A 22,661-nucleotide genomic window follows, 5' to 3' on the forward strand; every position below is an offset into this window, starting at 1 on the left:
ATCCTGAATTCAATTCCTTTGTTTAGAAAGGAGAGGGCACATCCGGTGTCTTCAAGAAATGAGGAAACGGTGGAAGAACTATGTTATTTTTTTCTAACAGCATGGAATGATGAGCGGTAAAAGTATGAAATAAAGAGAAATTAAAGAAAAAAGAATTCTAGAGGATACTAAAGATAAAAGGAACAGAATTATTATACTGTTAATCACAAAAGAAATGGAAAAAATAGATCTAAATCAAAAATAATAAATAATTTCCTTTTGCTTTTCTATATCACTTTGGGACAGACTTTAAATGTGCATTCTTCCAAGAAACAGGCCAAATTATTTCCCCTCAAACCTGTGTTCCCACTGTCCCCTATATACTCCTCGAACAAAGCACTTATCACACTCTGTTATGATTTGTGGTCTCTCTTTGTCTCCACCAAGTGTTCTCTGCAATTAGTGAGATTTAAAAAAAAAAAAAAGAAGAAAAAAATGAAATCATTTACTGTATGAATCTTTATGTTATCTCTAGCCCCACATATAAACCAACATATGATGTGTTAACTCCAAATAAATACCAGTTCCTCTTTCAGTATATTTTTTTCAAATCATGGAATTGCTCTTGATATAAAACCTGCATACTTTGGCCACTCATTCTGCATGTCTTACAGTCTTTTCCCTATATAATATTCTTTTCATATATATACTCTCTAGAGAAGTCCACTCAAGCTTGGGGATGAAAGAAGATAATCAACTGCACAAATATCTATCTATATTCAGTCATTCATTTATTCACTCAACAACGATTTATACAGGAATACAGTCCCAGCCAAAACAGTTATTGCACCTGGCTTCATCTTGCTTCCAATCTAGAGGTGAAGACAAATATGGAATTATGGAATAGATGCCTAGCTACAGATCAACTACAGACCATGAGTGATTAGGAAGTGCTTACAAGAGCACATTAACAGAGGAACCTAGCTCAGACTGGAAAGCTAAAGAAAATCTGTTTAAACGAAGTGGCACTTAAGCTAATACCTGAAGTTTAAATGAATTTAGCCAGGACAGAGAGAGAGAGTGAGTGTGCATGTGTGTGTGTATGTGTATGTGTGTGTGTGTGTGTGTGTGTGTGTTGGATGGATCAGGGAAGTACTGCAAGCAGAGATACAGAGGAACAACCTGTACAAAGGCCCTGAGGTACAAAACCTGTCACACTCAAGGCACAGAGAACTGGAGCTGAGACTGGGGTGGGAAAGCATGCAGGCCCTTATAGGTCACTGGTCTCAATGTCATGGGAAGCCTGATAAAACTTGTTCTTAAAAATAAACACTATTTGTAGGGTGTTGGGGGAGGATTCCCATAACTGGAGTATGGATTTTTAGAGCACCAAGAATGGAACAAGGAGGCCAGTTAATATGCTAACCTGAACTAGAGTGTTAAGAGTGACCTGGGCTAGAGCAGGGGCAGTGAAGATGAAGAGAAGTTAACAGATGAGGAATATTTAGGAGATAAACTTGGTGGGTTTGGTGATGGACTAGGAGAGGAAGGTAGAGGAAGCGGCAAGGACAGCACCCTCAACTCTCCTTATTGGCCAGAGGGGCACTTTAATAACAGTGGGGTTTTTAGTAACAAAAGGAAGAATGAATGGTGAAGGTGGTCGAAAGCTGAAAACTGCCAGTTATAAGTTCTGGAAGGTAATGTACAGCATGATGATCCTAGTTTAAAAAAAATAAGAAGGGGACTTTTTTTTTTATCCTGGAAGGTCTGGTGAGAAATGAAGAGTCCAGACTTAGACATGCTTAAACTGAAATACCTGTGATCTATCCACATAAAGATGTCAAAATAATTGGTGGGTATATTCAGGAGTGCACTCTGGGAAGTCTTAGCATATAGGTGGTATTTAAAGCAACTAGAGTGGATGAGATCACCTTGTGAGAGAGGAGAATGAGAAGAGAGAATGTTAAATTAAATGGAAAAAATTTTTTTCTACTTTTAGAATATAAAGATATTTTAATTACCTACATATTACACTATCAAATATTTTATGCCTATAATACTTAAGTATAATTTTACAATATAATGTAATTATTGCATAGCAAATTATTTAACAGTTACAGACTTGAGACTGTATTACTGACAAAGGATATTGATAGGGAAGAAAGGGGAGTAAATTGGGTCACCATATTTTCATCTTCCTTTGTCAGATCTATCTCTAAGCTGCTGGATCCATGAAGGGCCCCATATACAGTCCCTGCATACAGTTCCAGTCTGTGAGCCAGTCCTTACATACAGGAAACACAAAGGCCACAGTAAGATGGATTTGTCAGGGGAAGCTTATGTCTTTTTTGACCTCCCTGTCTGTGCCCCCGTGCCATTCTCTGAAGCTGTAGCTTTCCAAGTCTCAGCACATGCTATTATTTATCTTTGGAACATCAGAATGTGTTGAAATACAAATTTTTCCATTTGGACTTTCAAATGAAAGAAAAATTTTGCAATATAAATCCATTCCTCAAAACAAGGAATCGCTCTGCTATTCAATCTTCCTAGCATCTAGCTTTTCCAATGTAGTCAGTTATTAGTGAAACCAGGAGAGGTGTGAATCAAAAAAAGTAAATAAGGAAAACATGAGTTTCAATGAGTTTAGAGATGATATTAATTCTGAAAGTCGAGAAGAGCACTGGTGATGAAAAGAGCAAGTTCAATCACAGACGTAAATCACAGTAGCCTGAAATTACTATTTTGACCCCCAAACTGTTAAAAAACCAAAGATTAATACTTGCTTCAGCAGGTGGGAAATGGCTTAGGTTTTTATAAATGCCTTCTCTGAAGGCTAATAACAACCAGGGCAGGCCCTCATCTGCTAAAATGCATTGAAGTTTATAATCAGGCCTGAGGGACTGGATGAATCACAAAGTAATCAGAGCCCTTATTAAGATTATTAACTTGGTCTTAGTGACCCTATCCTTCAGTGCAAGAGCCAGGAGCCAAGATGCAGAGAGTTTCTGGGTTGACTGCCAAAAAATTCTGAACAGAGGGTTTTTTCAGGTATAAGATATCCCACTAGGTTATTATATAATGAAACCTGGATATAAAACAATTCAGAGTCATATGGTTTATCAAAAGATAATTATTGCATTTTGGTAGACATTATACAAACAGAATGGAAAAGCCAAAGGTTGAAAGAAAAGCCAAAGGTTGAAAGAATCGACCAAGGTACGTGCATCCCACACAATCAGTTTCTTCAAGGGTTAAGGCCTTCTGGCAGGACGGGTTATGTTGCTGTCACGCTTACTAATTCTACCCATCACATGTACACAATAACAGAAACCTCACATGTTAAGAAAACACAAAAATGTTATTTGAGTCTGAACGTTACCTTTGTTCTTTTCTTATTGAGTCCACTTACAAAGGTCTAATCAACCATGGCAGGTTTTCTTAACCTTTTGGGGGTGGTCAAGGATTCCTTTGAAAATCTTACAGATGATCTCAACACTAGATAACTGAGATTGTATAATTAATTTCAGGGTGCTCATAAACCCTCTACACCCTTCCACTGGTTCCCTAGAACCTCTGCCATATAGGGTATAAGGGACAGTGAGTCCCTTACACAAACAGGGGAGAAGAAGATTCACCATTTGTGAGTACTTTCTCTCCCTATGAACTTACTTGACCTCCCCTCAAACTTGTCACAGCGAATTATATTACCTCTCTCTTCTTTGCTTATGAGCCTCCAAAATCTTCACCTTTTACATCTTGACACCCTATATTTACCAAACTTTATGGATTCACAAGACTTCTTTCCTATTAGAAATACTATGGCACAGAAGCAATTTAAAAAGGCACATTCTTTTGACTATTCTGATTCACAAAATTGAATCCATTGGTAGGGAAAAACTATTAAAAAGCTCACTTACCTTAGTTATATTTGCTATGAAGAAAATCATCAAATTATCCTTAAGTAACAGTTTTATCAGAATCTGTAACTGCCAGGTGGTACCACAATTTCTTTTAAGATGTGAATGTGGCACCTAGAGATTATCATACTAATTGAAGTAAGTCAGAGAGACAAATATCACATATCACTTATATGTGGAATCTAAAAAAATGATACAATGAACTTATTTACAGAACAGAAATAGACTCACTGACATAGAAAACAAACATGGTTACAAAAGGGGAAAGGCGGGGGGAGGGATAAATTAGAAATTTGGGAATAACATAGAAATTTAGGAGTAGCACATAAACAACAAGGACCTACTGCATAGCACTGGAACTATATTCAATATCTTGTTAAGAAACTATAATGGAAAAAAATCTGAAAAAATATATATATATTCAATATATGTGTATGTATAAATGAATCACTTTGCTGTACACGAGAAACTAACACAACATCGTAAAGCAACTATACTTCAATAAAAATTTTTAAATAAAAATAAAACAAATAGTACTTCAGATATAGAGAACAAACTAGTGTTTACAGGGATGGAGGGAAGACAGGGGTAGGGGATTAAGAGGTACAAACTACTATGTATGAGATAAATAAGCTACAAGGATATATTGTACAGCACAGAGAAGATAGCCAATATTTAATAATTATTATAAATGGTGTATAATAACCTTTAAGAATTGTGAATCATTATGTTGTATACCTGAAATTAATATAACATTGTAAATCAGTGACACTTCAATAAAAAATAAAATAACTGTCTTTAAAAAAAAGAAAATTTACAAATTACCAGATTAAAAAAAAAAGAAAAGACGTGGATGTGTTCCAGCTTATGTTATATACTTTTAAAACACTGCCAGAGCAAAGCACTTAGGAGAAGGTCATTTCTACCTCATCCCAGTTCCAGGAGCCTATGATTCCAAGTCTTATTTTAATCTATGAAGTGAAAACTTTTGGTTTTTTTAAATTACTGCATATTTTAATTGATATTAGACATCATTTCGTTATAAATAGCATTAGAAGATCAGATTAGTTGTTTCATACATTAGTACAGAGATACTTTTCTTGCATATGATTATGAATGAGACTTAAATTCTGATTACTTTAAAGAAACACTGGAATTTGGGGAATCATTAAATCATAGCTTTTCTGCTAAAAGTCCAGAATCTAACAGCACAAAAATATTGTAAAATATATTTTGGAATGTACTTATTTTATGAGGAGAAGTAATTTGTTTTTAAATGCAAATATTTGGAATACACCAATTCATTTAAAAGTAAGTGACCAGATAGATTTTTTTTTAACTTCAGGCACACAACATGAATTAATCATAATCTGTGCTTCATGACACACTTATTGATCCATGCATGGTTCATTTTACTTAGTAAAATAATTAAATAAGTCGTACTATACCCATTATCCTTGGTGACATTTTTCCCCTTACGCAAAAAGTGTGGCCTCCCTCTACTTCATTTTTACAGTAAATGGATATTCTTTTGGTAATCCTGTCTCAGTCACCCAGACATTATAAACAAATCCTACTCATACAAATATGAAAACATTAGCAGCATGTTTAAAGTTTTGAAGAAACATAATCCATTTAACTATATAGAGCCATATTTTGACAGCTTAATTTCTATCATTTTCAAAAACACTGGCAGTTGGGGGCAGGGGTGGGAAACAGGCAAGGGTGGAATGGGTCACAAAATCCAGGACCTTTGCAGCTTCTATTCAACTCCTGGTTATAGTTAACCCATTAGAAAAAACAAATTATCCATCTACCCATGCTGTTTCTGTTTGTGTCACATTCCTATTACAAAACAGTGGCAGAACAGGTAGGTGTGAATAAAACCATGGACACTGGTCTTATTTTATTTTAGAAAGAACAATGAATATGGAATTCTACAACATCCCTGGAGCACTTACCCCCGAGGTAAGCCAAAGGCCTTACAGCATGAGCCCCAGGTGAGGCTGGACATTTCTACGAGTTTCCAATTGATCAAGTGGTCACTGAAAGCCCAACTAGTATTTAGGTCCACAGATATGAACTGCTAATGGCTTAGCTATATATGTGTTCTAAATTTTAGCAGAGCTAACAAGTGAACTAAAACTATATAGTTTCTAAGTGCTGTTTCTCTAGGAATAGGAACAAAACTAAACTAAGTACAATAACTGATAATACTGGCAAATGTTTAATTTTAAATTAGACCCTCGTGTCATGATATAGAAACCTACTTGAGAAAAAAAACCACATTAAATAACAATTGAAATCTCTGTCACATATAAATAAAATTAATTTTAAATCTTGGTTTTTGTGCAAGACACAGAAACTGAACATGGAGAAATTAACAGGCATTATCAACTCAAGGCTTCAGAGAAGCCCAAGACGTTGCTGAGACATTTTACAGTCTAGGTTCACTAGGTCACAGATTTGACAAGTTATTAACATGGAAAGCAATTGCCATTTCCTTGACACCCTCTACCCTACATGAAAGGGCACCCAGAAACCATTCCTCATTTCAGGCCCAAGTGAACTGGCCTAATTATACTCCGAGACATTATCAACAAGTAGTTAAGAATACTGCCTAGTCCTCATAACATAGACAGTCATAAAAAAAAAAATTTAAGGGTTTCCCTGGTGGCGCAGTGGTTGAGAGTCCGCCTGCCGATGCAGGGGACACGGGTTCGTGCCCTGGTCCGGGAAGATCCCACGTGCCGCGGAGCGGCTGGGCCCGTGAGCCATGGCCGCTGAGCCTGCGCGTCCGGAGCCTGTGCTCCGCAACGGGAGAGGCCACAACAGTGAGAGGCCCGCGTACCGAAAAAAAAAAAAAAAAATTTAAGAGGCACAGAATCTGATATGTCTTGGACAGATGGATTGTGCTTACACAAAAGGGCAATTAAAGAGACATCTCCAAACAGAATCTTCAAAGCAAACAGAAGCTGTTTTCTTAAGCCTATGATGTATTTCACTACAATGCATAGCTTTCATAGTTTTAGAATTTTCCAGGTAACTATTCCAAAGCATACTTTTTATCAATAGCAGATGGAAAATATTATGTCCATTTCCTAGCTAAGGCAACTTAGAGGAAAGGAAATTAAGACACATTACACTAAGCCAGGTCAATGAATGACAACAATACTGCAGCTAGTACCTAGTCAGAATGCTGAAAGAGAATTAAGTTCAATATTTATATACTTAGGGGGAAGAGTTCTGTTTCAGAAAAATATTTGGTTGTTTCTGTTCAGGCACATTAAGAACACTGAAAAACCACCACTAAAACAAACTGGACTGAAATTCAACACAATGGCACCTGTAATCAACACCAAGAAATAGCTCCCTTTGGTTATTAAAATCCTGGAAAGAAATCATAATTACCCCATCTGGGAATACGGCCTTCAAAGCATGAGTACTTTAGATAAAACAGCCAATGTCTAGTACCACTCTATTGATTTTCAAATTCCTTGAACGGAAAAAAACTAAACAAATGCTTTCATGGATAGGAGATTTTCAATCAGGTTTGCTTAAATCAAAGTTTAAATCAAGTTATTTGAATTTAATAAAAAGTATACAGTAATACTCTCTACTGAATTTCAGTATTTTCAAATTTTGTTAAGTAGGTCCCAGCTACATAGAATATGAAAAAAATCTTTAACTTTAAAAGTACAAGAATGTAGCAGCTTCATTTACAATAGCTAAAACTGGAAATAACCCAAATATCCATCAGAAGTGATAAACCAAACTGCAGTAATTGATACAATGGAATACTGCTCAGCAGTAAAAAGGAATAAACTACTGAACATCCATGCAACAACATGGATGAAACCTATGGAAATTAGACTGAGCCGAAGAAGCTAGACACAAAAAAGTACATGCTATATGGTTCTATTTTATGAAGGTCTAGAAAACACAAAATTAATCAGTGACGAAAACAATCAGAACAGTTGTCAATGGGTCAGGAGCAAAGATTGCCTGGGGGCATGAGGGAACTTTCTAAGGTGATATAAATGTTCTATATCTTGATATGGTAATGGTTACAAAGGTATATCCATTTGTCAAGAGAATACAGTTTATGTTAATACCAGAATCTGAAGTATGGACATCCATTAAGTAGCTTTTACAGCTTTTTTTCATTTTATGACTTTTGATATTTTTAAACCAATACTTACAAAATGTATATAATCATAAGCTCACTTGAAAATTACTTTTGAATATTTTTGTAAGGCAAACATAGAGTGATAATAAAATTCTAACATCAATTAAAAGATATATATTTTGGGCTTCCCTGGTGGCGCAGTGGTTGAGAGTCCGCCTGCCGATGCAGGGGACACGGGTTCGTGCCCCGGTCCGGGAAGATCCCACATGCCACGGAGCGGCTGGGCCCGTGAGCCATGGCCGCTGAGCCTGCGCATCCGGACGGCAACGGGAGAGGCCGCAACAGTGAGAGGCCCACGTACCGCAAAAAAAAAAAAAAAAAATATATATATATATATATTTTTACTATTTAAAAATATATTTATATAATGTGGCAACTCTGTAAATCAAACACCACTTTCCCCACCCAATAAACTATAGTTTATTGTTAAAAAAAAAAAAGGAGTACAGTTTAGGTACGTACATTTTAATGTATGTACATTTTACCTCCCCGCTCCCCCCAAAAATCCCACATAATGGAAATGGATGGAGGTGTGAGTGAAATAGTCACAGCAGAATTTGATCATTGTTAAAGCTGGGTAATGGGTATGGGCTGTTTTTAATACTATCCTGTTTACTTTCTATATATTTGACGTTTTCCAAGGTAAAAGGTTTAAAAATATAGATCAGTGAAACGTACAATCAAAACTGTTTATACTGTGAAAATATATCCCTCAAGAGGCTTTCTCTGTATTCAGAAGACTTTTATAAAAATCCACTGAGATCCCCAGTGTCTGTGCTTCGCATGGAGAATTTGAAATGGAGCTTGTTATTTTCTCCAGCTCCCCTTGCCCCCATCCCCAGCATGCCTCCCATCTAATGGGCCATCAGACTGAATATGATATGGTTGTCTCCGCTACCACCAACCCCCAAATTAATTCTTCCCTCATCCCTCGAATATTTATTTCTAACAAATACTGGTGCAGATGGAGAAATCAGAGCTGCTGCAGACACCGGAGAAAACAGATCTCAACCTTAGTCTTTATTCTCATTACTCTCTGAGGATGGTGTTTTAGAAGTTAGTGAGAAAATGAAAATTTACTTTTTTTACATCCTGATTTTTTAAAATCTCATATTCAACTTCTTTTAAGCTCACTTTCTTATTTCTCAGCAATATGAAGAGACATAAATTTTCAAAATAATAAAATCCAGAGTAACCAGAGTCAGCAGTCAGTTTCTCTACTATGGACTTATGAGGCTCAATCATGTATCAGTCACTAAACAAGTCTTATTAGTTTTCTAAATATTGCCTGAGAAAAGTCCTATAGCTTTTCACAAAACATGTCCAAAGAATCAGAAGCACCACACAGAGGCAAAGAATGAATTAAAGCTCAGTCAGAGCTATTTAAAGGTATGTTAATACCCTCCTAGAGCTATTTAAAGGTATGTTAATACCTATAAGAGGATTATAAGTGCACCTGGGTAAAGAATCTTCTTGACAGAACCTAAGAAGTGGACTTAAGTATTGTATCTAGCAGTTCTCTGTAGTGAACACAAGATAAACACTGAAATTAGCTAAAATTAAAAGTCCAAAATATATATACTTTATAACCTCCACTTACAAATATTTCTACCTAACATTTCTTTATGTTTATATGACCCTGCTAAATTCCAATGAAGAATTTCACAAGATGTGAAATAACAAACACTCATAAAGTAAAGGAGATCCTTGATGCCAGCATTTTTGTTCATTCATTCATTCATTCAAAAATATGTGTTCCTACGAGTAGCAAGTGCTCTTCTAGGTGCTAGAAATATATGTAATAATTCAATGTAATAACGAACAAAGCAAAGTTCATGCCCTCAGAGAGTTTACATTCTAGTAAGGGGAGACAGGCTTACAAGAAGGGCTGAGGATAGTAAGTGCCATGGAGGAGAATCAGTAGGAAAGAGCATGCAGATGGCTATTTAATACAGCTGTCAGGAAAGGCTTCTGTTAGCGTGACTGGAGCAAACCTGAAGAATCGAAGGTCCAGAATTCCAGGCAGAGAAAATGACAAGTGCAAAGGCCCCACACCACAGCCCACTTGCAAACTGAAGAAACAAAGAGCCAGTGTGGCCCCAGCGCTGAATTAGTGTCAGAGCTGAGGGAGATGGGAGTGAGAGGGCCGCAGAGGATCTCAGCCTTTGTGGGCCATTTTCAGGGTCTGGGCATCTAGTGTGAGGGAGATGGGAAGCTATTGGAGGGCTGTGAGCAGAAATGATCCTATTTAATGTTTTTAAAAAGATCACTAGGAAAAAAAAAAAATCACTAGGGCTTCCCTGGTGGCGCAGTGGTTGAGAGTCAGCCTGCCGATGCAGGGGACACGGGTTCGTGCCCCGGTCCGGGAAGATCCCACATGCCGCGAAGCCGCTGGGCCCGTGAGCCATGGCTTCTGAGCCTGTGTGTCCGGAGCTTGTGCTCGGCAACGGGAGAGGCCACAACAGTGAGAGGCCCGCGTACCGCGCAAAAAAAAAAAAAAAAAAAAAAAAAAAAGATCACTAACTGTGTGAGGAGAACAGACAGAGGAGCAAAGGTTGAAGCAGGAAGACCAGTTCAACCTAGAGATCACAATGTGCTCAGACGAACATTTTAAGTTCATTTGTTTATAGGTTATGTTTCATTATACAACCCAAATACTCCTGAAACTAAAACAGCAGTCAATTGAATTGCTCTCTTGTTTGCCACTGGCTTGGAGGGTTAGAGTTTTTGAGGGAAATGCAAGAGTCATCTTATGTTACTTTTCAGGCTGTAGTTTGATCTGTTGGCTAATGGTTCCTTTACCTCCATTAATAGGTAAATAAGATAAAAACTGCTAGTTTCCCCCAAAATAACCCTTTTCAAAAATATTACATCACAAATATCAGAAAACAAATATTTTCACACGTACACTGGATACAGATGTTTCTCATATTATTTCCGTTATTCGTAACCTTCATCACAACCTATCTATATGGTAGTAGCCAAAACCCATTTAACTAATATTCCTGAAAGACGATAAATCGAAATAAAAATATACTGCAAATCATAAAATCCATCACCACTCTGACTTCTGTTTCATCATTTATGAAATCCCTCCCATAATGAAGACAGGCTCTCGATCACTCTCCTATCTCTCATTTCCTTAAGTTTACCCAACAGCATATCTAATCGCTGCCTCGCCCGTACCCTGTGGTTAGCACTTTCAGTTATAAAAAGCCAGGTAGGAAAACCACCACACACAGCACATCTTTCAGGAGTTTCAGCCACGCTCAAGTGTTATTAAATGGTTTGAGAGGGTGTCAGAAACACATGCTTTCCGGCACACTTTGGTGATTTCATCCTACGCTCAGAGCACTCTGATAAATTAAATCATTCTGGCTGTGTCAGGAATCGCAGCTGGTGTACCTGAGTATTGCTCTTTGATGATGAGCAAACAGTACAAAATAAGATACCGAACCCTACTCTTTAAAATCTCATTTTCGGCATCTCGTATAACGTTACTAGGCAGGATTTTAAAGCGAAAACAAATGTTATAATTCACTTTGGTTTTGCAGAAACCTAAGCCCACTTGCCAAAAAAAACTGATGGCTTTTTTTCTTTCCAAAGAGCAGGCAGCTTCTACAGTAGGGAAGGGGACTGGGGTTGGGGGGTAGGGAGAAGCTATTAATATGGATAATCCAGCTTTTTGCTTACCGGCGTAGCTTTAATGGAGGGGAACCAGGCAGGAACTGAGGGACTGTTACAGCCACGTATACCAAAAGGGCTTTCCTCACCCTCAGCTGAATAGTGTGGAGAATCTGCCTCATTACCTTCTACTAACAAGTAAGGAGATTCCCCTCTCTGGGGGCAGGCTTTGCTGTACTAACATCCGCTACAGACTTCACCTCATCCAGCCCCCTCTCCTTTTCCCTTTCCTTCAGCCACAAGCTCCTTTTTCTTTTTTGGTTTGTTTCATCTTATTATACTGAAGGCATTCTTGCAAACTGCCTTCAACCATTCCCGGGATAAGAAGAGACAGAAATAAATAATAAAATAAATTAAGATTTCTTTTCTCCAGAGCTAAATTTAAATATATAGGCGGAGTGAGATGGTGAAAAGGGGTGTGTGGGTGTCTACTGCAAGATTTTTCAGTCTCTAGGAGAGAAAAGGATAAAGAACAGAAGGCTAAAAGGATTTGAGAAGTGTGTGTGTGTGTGTGTGTGTGTGTGTGTGTACAATCATTCCCAGGGCGGAGGGAAAAATTCAGGAAGGGAGGGAGAAGAAAAAAATCAATCCAGGCACTCACTCCCATCCCTCCCGACCCCTCCCCACCTCACTGCAGTGCTCTGCGCTTCCCAGAAAGCTCACCACCCAAAGGGCAGATTCCCAAAACCAAAGCAGAGCCCGAATCCGGGTCACGCAGGCAGGCGTTTAGGGGGGTGGGGTGGGGGGTGTAGAGGCAGGCAATGGGAAACCATCTGGCTAGGGAAGCGGCGAGGAGGCCAGCAAGACCAGAGGAGGAAAGGCAGGGCCGGGCTGCCGGGACCTACCGGGAGCAGTGACGGTAGAGGATGCCCCGGGCACCTCTGGCCTCTCCTCCTCAGCTTCCTCCCGCTGCCGTTGCTGCTGCTGCTGCTGCTGCTGCTGGATGAGGCTGAGGTCGGAGCGGCTGAGCTCAGCTCTGGCGGCCGCAGGGACCAGCCTCGCCTTCAGCAGCACCGCGGCCAGGCCGAGGAGCAGGGTGCAAGGGACGCGCCGGCTGAGCCTCGCCATGGCCGAGAGCCAGAGGGCCGCGGCGGCATATTGCGGCGGAGGTCCGGGCGGCGGCGGCGGGCGCCAGGGCTGCGGGCTCTGGCAGCGCCCGCCCGCTCGGTCCCCTCGCTCGGTCTGCCTCGCACACCCTCACCAGAAGGAGGAGGCTGTGGCGGCGGAGACGCCGGGGGAGGAGGAGGAGGGGGAAGTTAGCATCCTCGCGCACGTGACGCGCGGGGCGGGGTGGGGCGAGCCCCACGCCCGGCGCCGCGTCTACGCTCTCACCCCGGGCTCAGCTGCTCCGGACGCGCGCGCTCGGCGGGGTGCTGGGGCGCAGTGCTGGTGGTGGCTTCCTAGGGTAAACGAAAAAGGACAGCCTTTCTGGGGGCTGGTAGACCTTCAGATCCTCTAGCCCCTACCGAGACACCGGGAAATTTTGCAGAAAGTGGAATAAAATTCCCTCCACCTGACCGCAAAGTAGAAGAGAAGGTGGTGTATTGATTACGCTCCCACAACACTTAACGCAGCACCAGCGGATCAAAAAGCCAGGATCTCTTAACCATGTGGGCTTTGGGGCATCACAGCCATCACTGGTTAGCTAGAAATTAAACTGCGGCTCTCCAGATTTTGATTAAATTCCTCTTTCTGCCCAAATTGGAATTTCTTTCTATATCGTAAAATATTCTTAATTACGTTTTGTCTAATATAGTCTATACTTTTCATTTGCTCAAAAAATATTTTTCTAAATGCCTGCTAGGTGCTTACCACGTGCCAGTATTTAGTCCGGTGCTTGGAATAACCAACATACAATCCCTAAGTTCTAGGAGCTCATTACCTGTTAGGACAGAGGAACATATAAACAAATTATAATCCAGGGTGGTGCCTGCCACTGGAGAAACACTACAGCATTCAGAGATTGCACTGAATTGGAAGAAATTAACTATGTGGTATATGGATGGGGGCTATGAAACACTAGGAAAGGTGGGGTTTAAAGAAGAATAAGAGTTCCACACATAGGTGGGTGTAACCAGGTCATCTAAAAAGTGTAGCTGTCTGTGTGTGTGTATGTGTATGCCTGTGCACACGCACCTAGAGGTGTGTAACAGCACAGTGTTACACAATTGGAAAATTGTCAGCAATGATTGTGACAGAGTGACAGTGTTTTAGATTGAAAAGGAGAGTGGAGATCAGGTCATTAAAAAAATAATAGCAGGGACTTTCCTGGTGCCACAGTGGTTAAGAATCTCCCTGCCAATGCAGGGGACACGGGCTCGGGCCCTGGTCCAGGAAGATCCCATATGCCGCGGAGCAAATAAGCCCGTGTGCCACAACTACTGAGCCAGCAGGCCACAACTACTAAAGCCTGCACACCTGGAGCCGGTGCTCCGCAACAAGAGAAGCCACCCAATGAGAAGCCCACGCACCGCAACGAAGAGTAGCTCCCACTCTCTGCAACTAGAGAAAGCCCGTGCACGGCAACGAAGACCCAACGCAGCCAAAAATAAATAAAATTTAAAAAAAAATAACGGCAAACACTTCTATAATACTTACAGTGCCCAGGCACTGTTCAAGCACTTTATATACATTAACTCCTGTAATAACCTTGGATGCTATATAAGGAAACTGAAATTTACATTGCAAGTGATTATGAAATAGTGAAAGAAATTAATCAGGGAAGGGACTTGCTACCAGTCTGTGTTTTCACTTTGCTATCGGTATGGAAGAGGAAGAGTGATAGATTGGCGGAGAGGAGGCCAGTTTAGTGGTGTCTGCAAAAGCCAGTGAGGAGATACCAAAGTCTTGTGAGACCAGAAAGGAGAAAAAAGGAGTGGGAGATTCAGTATGTGGGGCTAGAATCAGCAAAAATGGTTGATTGTTTGGGTGAGGAAGAGAAAAGGAGAAAGATGGGCATGTCTAGTATGACACTTAAATTGCCAGATTGAGATCTTGGGTGGCTGCTTATGACATTATCAAGATTAGCTGGTACTACTGACTACAGAATAAGTGATAAGCCATGGCTTGTTCAGTTGTAGTCTCTTTGTATTTGGAATGTCTGTGGGACATCTCATAATATATGTAAAATGTGATAGTGACATCACATCCTTTACCATCATGGTTGATTCAGATGATTTGACTGATTGGACAGTCCCTTTCCACACTCACCACTCTTTTGTGTGTTCGTCCCAATGTTTCCAACATGCTGGAAAAGAACAATTTCTCACTAGTGGAAAGTTATTCTTTGGTCAAGGATGTGAAACTAGTGCCTATATAACCATAACTATATAGTTATAACTATAACTAATAATAATAATAGGCATTTTACATACATTATCTTGTATCCTCAAAGCAGTCCTACAAATTAGCTCTCATTATTCTGTTTAGCAAATGGAAACACTGAAGATCAGAGAGGCAACTGTCTTGCCCAAGGCTACACTAATAAGAAGTGACTTTACCTTTCAGCATTGTTTGAAACTTTCGCCATGAGCTTGCATTGTTTTTTAGTGATTTTTAGATGAAAATAAACCACATAATATGGGCTACATAATTTTTTGAAGAGAGATGCCAAAGTGAGGTCCCTCACACAAAACACCACTATTCCATCATGGCTTTGCCTCACCTGTGTGAGCAGGAATTATGGGGGGCGGGGGAGGCTGAATGCAGAGAGTCTTCATTAGTTTCATCAAGCTGTTTTTGTTGCATTTTCCTCCAATTTACCTCTGCTCCTGGAGAGAAGAAAGGAGAAAATGGAAATGGCTCCAGAATCCTGACTGGCAGATCAGAAGGAAAGGAATGCTGCCAGGATTTCTGTCATCCTGCCTTACGGTGGCCAAGTCATCTTTAATATATTAGAAGCTGACCTTCCAGAGGCAAAGTTGCTGATTTCACAGCCCTCAGTGGAGGGTAGACGTGAAATTCTTCAATACTACAGACTGTTTAAAGAAATAAGCTTTGCTAATCAAGATGGGTTTTAGATGGTTTTTAACTGCTCCATTACTCATATAGTTTATGCTTAATTTCTGTGCAATATACAAAAGCCATATTATTGGATGCAATCAGGGCTAGTAGTTGGTGAATCAAAAAAGCAGGTCAAGAGACAAAAAAAATCAATATATTTTAAATATATTTATGCTGCTTATTTTATCTTAAAATAGGCAAATATATATTCATTTACCAATCTTTTGACGTAGGGCCAATAATTTTTTTTAAATCTAACCACATCCTAGGGTTTGAAGTAGTAAACCACAATTACAATGCATTCCTATTATTAATTGCAGTTTTCGATTAAGTGGAAGGAGTTCTTAAAAACTCTTGACAAACAATTCGAATGCCAAATCCTTCTATTTTCAATTTTTCCCCAATTTTACCATTTTCTCACCCACTTAGTATTAAACTTAGTTTTCATAGAAAAATATACTTCATTTAAATTTATATTTCATCCATACCTTATAACACATAGAACTGCCAAAAACAACTGTGTAAACAAACATAACTGACTTTCGGCACAGACACAGACCAACTGGTGGGGGCAAAACCAAGCAGATGTTCAGGAAAGGGTATCCTGCTAATTTCATGTACTTTACATGTCAGCCAGTGTGTTTTACAAAGGAATGGAAGATGCCGGTTGATCTAGGAAGTTATTTTCAGGTTCCTAATCCATGGTACTGTTCATGCTTAATACAATGTAATCATTAATGTTAGAATGTCTTCATTTTTATAAATATACTGCAAGAGCCATCGGAAAGCAGATTGTAATACCATACGTATATAATAATTCTTCCCTGCTTAAGATCTACTGGTACCTCCTCATTGCTCTTAGCATAACGTCCAAAATCCCCAACAGATTTACAAAGCCCTTCACAATATATCCTCTGACTATGCAGGCTCACCTTTTAATATTTCCTACATAAACACAGAGATGGTGGTTGGTGGGGGGAGGGAAGGGAAGGGAAAGGAAGGATTTCTTTTATTCCCTTGAACTAGACTTATTTAGGTTGCACATACTGATTTCCTCGCCTGGAACTCTACTCCCTCATCTCTAACTGACAGGCTCCCACAGAGCCTCAAGGTTAGTTTAGGTATTACTTCCTCTAGGGTACTTTCCCTGACACCCTTGGCTTTGATTAGGAGCCCTTGCTATGAACTTTCATGACCCTTGTATTTCCCCTTAGGACTCTGTTACTTAAAGTGGATATTTTCTTGCCTGTATCCTCACCAGTGTAGGCTCCACAAGGGTCAGGGCCATCATGTTCACAGCTGTATCCCCAGCTCCTGCCACAATGCCCAACAGTGGTTGTCTGATTACTTGGTTGATTAAATCAACAAATCGATTTTAAAGCGGCAGAACTGTTAGTTAATGGAGAAGAGCCCGGAGTCAGACAGCTCTGGTATCCACCCCTCACAGCTATGTGATTTACAGAAGATTCTCGGGCTCAGTTTTCTCAACTGTATAGTGGGAGAAATAACAGAGCCTAAAGGAGATAACAAAATAAGATAACATATAAATACTTAGAGCTTCTTGCTATAGGAACTGTTCAGTAAATGTCAGCCATTACTTCTTTTATTAATGTTATGTAGTATTGTTCTGTTTCATTTGTATATTTTTATAATGTATATAAAATTTTATACGTAATCAATTCTTATTTTTCTTGTTATATTTTATATAGTCACTGCAAACACTCAATTAGCAAATACTGAACCATTGTTCCTAGAGGAACAGAGTGAGTTAGATTTAATAACATATTAAACATATTAGATATATATTTATGTAAGGGGTAAGAACGTTTACCTTTTTGGAAATATGATTTGCAAGGTTTAGTAACTGACTGTTTCCTTAAATTATGACTCTTCCTCCAACACTGCTGCCTTCATTTGATAGTGAGCCATTTAATTTCAGTTTGAAAACCAAAGGACTAACTGTTAAAGAGGGTTGCACAAAGTTCAGATTTGTATTTCTTTGACTAAGAACCATTTATCCGGGTAGGGTTATCCATAGAGATAGGGACAGTTTGGGATTATTAACCAAAGTGGGTCATATGGTTCAAATAGTCACTAAACTCTGGGTTTAGAGGTCCTTCTCAGGTACAGGCATGTAAATCATTAAGACTCTCTGGGGTCAGCATGCATGGATTACCTGCTGTGCAATTTTATCCATGGCATTTCAGGTACTTTCCACCCTCATCCCCAACAAGGTTGCTCCAAATATGGTGGCTCGGTAGAAGAGTTCATTAGGCACTACGGCTAGGATGGCCCAATGTGTAGAGGGAAGTGATGGAGCCAGCTCAAACTAGATTAAAAGGCTCAAGCCAGAGTTTACTTCAAGACCAGATCTAGATTTTCAAAAGCTTGGATTGTTTCAGGGACAAGACTGTTGAGGGCCTATGTGCCAAGCCCTCTGACCCCACTCTTGTGTGTCTTGACCTTAACTATCTAAATTCATTAAATAGATATGAATCTTTAAAAAAGAGAACCCAGGAAGCCAGGACTTTATGATTTGGGAACTTTTCAACATATCCAGATTGCAGAAGATGCTAAAATTAAGAGATTTATATATTTAGAGAGTTTGCTCTAGAAAGAACACAGAGACTGTACAAACATTTGCTAATATCTCAGAAATTTTTCTTTGAAGAGATTAAGTGTGTGACTCATAGATTCTCCTCACACAACCCAACAGAAGCCAAAAATAGAGATGAGATTATTTAGGAAAGCTCTGTGGAGTAGCCTCTAGTCTAATGGAGTGAAATATCCTTGACATACACAGGCGATCCGTAAGGTTCCTATGAATTTTATATCAGCAGAAACACTGCCAGCTTAGTCTAAAGGGATAGTGTACAAAATGAAAAAGCATACTGAACCCACAGTCTTATCAGTAGGAAGAAAATGATAACAATACTCAGCTGTAAACATTTGCTACATTTCATGAGGGGAGAAACGATGACTCATAAGGTGAAGCCATGAGCCACAGAGTTTGAGAACCACATAGTTTGAAACCACAGAAATTCATAGACTTTGAAACCAAATATAGATTGCTCAGCTGGATTTTGGAATTGCTTGGGACCAGTGACTTCTTTTATTTTCCTTCTATTTCTTCCCTTTTTTAAACCAGAATGTCTATAATTGTTATCATATGCTTGTCTTACTGTGATATGTTGGGAGCAGAAAACTTGTTTCTTTAGTTTCACATGTTCACATACAGAGACAAATTGTACCCCTGGATGGATCATACCCAAGCCTTGCCCATAATTTAGATGATGAGATTTGGGACATTTGAGCTGCTGAGATTAAGAAGTCGTTTTGGACTTTGAGTTGATGTTGCAGTGGTTTGACTTTGGGGGACTTTAGGAATGGGTTGAATGTATTTTGCTTGTGAGATTGATGTGAATCTTTGAGGGCCAGACCATGGACCGTGGTAGACATAATAATGCCCTCCAAAAGATGTTCATGATCTAATGCCGGATTCCATGAATATGTTACCTATCATGGCAAAGAGACTGCAATAATTTAAAACTAATTCACTATCCAAGGCATGAGGTCACCAGCCTCATGCAATGACCAAGTCTGCGTGGATCTAGGAAAGGATATGGAGTAGATAAAGTTAAGAACTGGGGGCTTCCCTGGTGGCGCAGTGGTTGAGAGTCCGCCTGCCAATGCAGGGGACGCGGGTTCATGCCCCGGTCCGGGAAGATCCCACATGCTGCGGAACGGCTGGGCCTGTGAGCCATGGCCGCTGAGCCTGCGTGTCCGGAGCCTGTGCTCCGCAACGGGAGAGGCCACAACAGTGAGAGTCCCGCGTACCGCCAAAAAAAAAAAAAAAAAAAAAAAGTTAAGAACTGGATTTGGAGAATTAGAGGTGAGAAGAGGGAACTATTTCTGTACAGTGTGTAAACCAGATTCTCAGCTCTGTTATTAAATCACTCCTATACTGCCGCTATTTTAGGGTTCCCTTGAGAGGCTAGGACTGTTCAGTGGGAATATGGTAAAATTAGTTTCTGTTCTGTCATCTCTATTACTTGGTAATCACTGAATACCTACCTGTGTAGTGATTGAGAAAAGAAACTTCAGGTTCAATTTTTGCTAGTAATTTAGTACCACATGATAGTGAAGTGCTTCGCTCTGGTTTAGTAGTAAAGGTTCGTCAGAAAGTCAAAACTGGCATTACTAAGAAGTAGGAAATTTGCTTATTCTTTAATAAACTCTTCCCTTTTATTTCCTCACTAAGGTGTACTGAAAAATTCAAAATCATTCACTTGTCTGCCAATCAGGTGATGATATTTCTGAATTTTAAAGGGGTTTATGTCACTTACAATCTCAAAAAAGAACTTTAACTGCACTGTTGAAAGATGAGAAAATTTATAAGCCACCAGAACTTTCTTGCTTTCTATGGTAAACTTACCATGACCCTATCCAAAATCAAGAATCACTTCTATTACTCAAGTGGAGAGCATAATTCTCCAAATTAAATACTGCTACATTTGTACATTACTTAGTGCTTTTTTGTGAATAACTTTGTAGCAAGTAATTAATATTCTGACTACAAGATTGACTAAAAAGTAATCCCTAAAGATTCCATTTCAACACTCTAATATCTGAGAAATGATGTAGAAGAACTTTGAGAATTACTTTGAAAAAAAATTAGGTTAATAACATGAAGGTAAGTTACTGTGTGAAGTTCAAAATCTAAGTCCTCCTTCTATTAAAACAACACCAATTTATGTATTTGCTATGCTTCAGGAAGTGAGGTTGACAAGGAAAGTGAACCTGAGCGTAAAAGCGAACCTAACTATATAACTCTCTAGGCAATTCAGGACAGTTTAGAAAATGAGTAAAAATATTCCGGTTGACCCTTGAACACAGGGGTAAGGGGCTACGACTCTCTGCGAAAATCAAGTATAATTTACAGTCAGTGCTCTGTATCTGTGGTTCCTCCATATCCAAAGTTCCACATTTGGGGATTCAACTAACCAAGGATCAGGCAGTACAACAGTATTTACTATTGAAAATATCCATGTATAGGTGGAACCATGCAGTTCAAATCCTGTTGCTCAAGAGTCAACTGTAATCGGAAAAGCACTGGTGGTACATCAATTGATATTCAGGCATCCCAACCTATCCCCTAGATAGTAACAAATCTATTTTATAAACTGTGACTAGTAGTTCAGGCAGTGTTGCACAGCAGAATGCATAACGTACTAGGTGTTTGAATATGCCAGCTTTAGTCCCAATCCTGCCGGTAACTTCTTTAGACAAGTAATGAACCCTCTGGGCATGGTTAACAGTACGAAGGGAGTGAGGTAACTCCTTCCAACGTGTGCTTTTTAACAATCTGACCATGACCTGCATAGATGGTGTTATCTGCAATTGTCCTGTTTAGGGTTTGTTGAGCTTCCAGAATTGCAGGTTGCTCTTTCTGATGAAATTTGGAAACTTTTTGGCTTCGAATATTTTGTCTGTCCCATTTTTCTCTCTCCTAAGACTCCTTTTGCACCTAGATTTGTCCCACAGATCACTGTTTTTTTGTTTGTTTTTTGGGTTTTTTTGCCACCTGTGCTTCAGTTTGGGTAAGTCCTATTGATCTATCTCTAAGTTCATTGATCCTTTCCTTTGTCCTACCCAATCTACTTGTAATCCCCCTCCAATGAATTTCTGACTTCAGATATATTTTTTCAGTCTAAAGATTTCCACTTGAGTCTCTTTTGTTAGTTTCCAAACCTCTCTTGAAATGCCTGTCTTTTCATCCATAATGTTCATGTGTTCCTATAGACTCTTTAACATATTTATCATAGTTATTTAAAGTCATACCTGCTAAATTGTTTGTGGGTCTGTTTCTATTGACTATTTCTTCTCAAAGCCAAGCATCACATTTTCCTTTCTTCCCATTTACACACACACACGACCTTATGAATGATACACTGCAGTCTTTTGGTTGTGTTACCTTCCTCTGAAAGTAACTCCCTTTATGAGCAGACAATTAAATTTCAGGTGGGTCACCTTAAACTTGTGGAAGCTTGGTTTCATGCTTTGTTAGGGTGGGACACTGGTTTTACCCTTTATCCTAGGGTGAATCAATCAATCTTGGGATGTAGTATTTATTCCCAAGGAATAGATCCTCTGGGGTTTCAATGGAAAGACTGGGGGTGTTTCCAAGGCTCTGTCACTGGGTAAGACTTGAACTACAGTCTCTTGTTTCTCCTGCATTGGACAGTAGCTGGAATAACTGCTCAGTTCTTTCAAACTTCCATCTGCTGTTTTCCTTTTGGGGCCTCACTAGAGCAGAGTCAGGGTCAGCCAAGGCTTTGAGGGGAAAATGTTCCCCTTTCCCACAATGTGGCTTCTCCCTCCCCCCATCCCTCAATTTCTAGCCATGAAGGCAGTCCCATCATTCTAGGAAATGAGGGGGCACTTTTCTGCTTGCATTCCATCCACACAACAGAGAGTAAACTCAGGGAAAAGTGTGGTTCCCTTCCTTGAGACCAATTCCCTCCAGTTTCTGCCTGCTTTTAGTATCTGCAGTGTCTTTAAAAGTTTCTTTTTTGCTTCTTATTCCTCATTTCATTCATTGTTATCTGATACAAGCTACTTTGCCATTACTGAAATTGGAAGCCCCTTTAAAATTTTAAATGTCTATGATACTATGATTTGTAATTGGTGTATTTTAACATTAGTTTCCTTTTGCTCTGTTTGTGACACCTTTTTTCAAATAACTAACACTCTTAAGAATGTGGACTTTTAAAGAGGTATGTCACCTCTTTGAGGTCATCCTTTTAGTGCACTACTGCTAGCTCATGTGATTAAAAAACAAAACAACATAATAGAAGGAAAACATAAAGTCCTTGCACATAAGTGGCACC

At 39.5% G+C, this 22,661-nt stretch overlaps 1 protein-coding gene across 1 annotated transcript in view; it reads right to left on the bottom strand.

Annotated features, from left to right (window-relative positions):
* Positions 1–12,837, bottom strand: part of FAM171B (family with sequence similarity 171 member B) — a gene marked incomplete at both ends in the record, with an annotated part of 62,269 nt that extends 49,432 nt beyond the window's left edge. The window contains one exon of the mRNA XM_082658870.1: positions 12,615–12,837. Coding sequence (XP_082514996.1) covers positions 12,615–12,837 — 223 coding nt within the window. The remainder of the gene's footprint in view (positions 1–12,614) is intronic.
* Positions 12,838–22,661: the final 9,824 nt, after the last annotated feature.

The sequence above is a fragment of the Grampus griseus genome, assembly GCF_964374135.1.
Source record: "Grampus griseus genome assembly, chromosome: 7".
Classification (NCBI taxonomy): domain Eukaryota; kingdom Metazoa; phylum Chordata; class Mammalia; order Artiodactyla; family Delphinidae; genus Grampus; species Grampus griseus.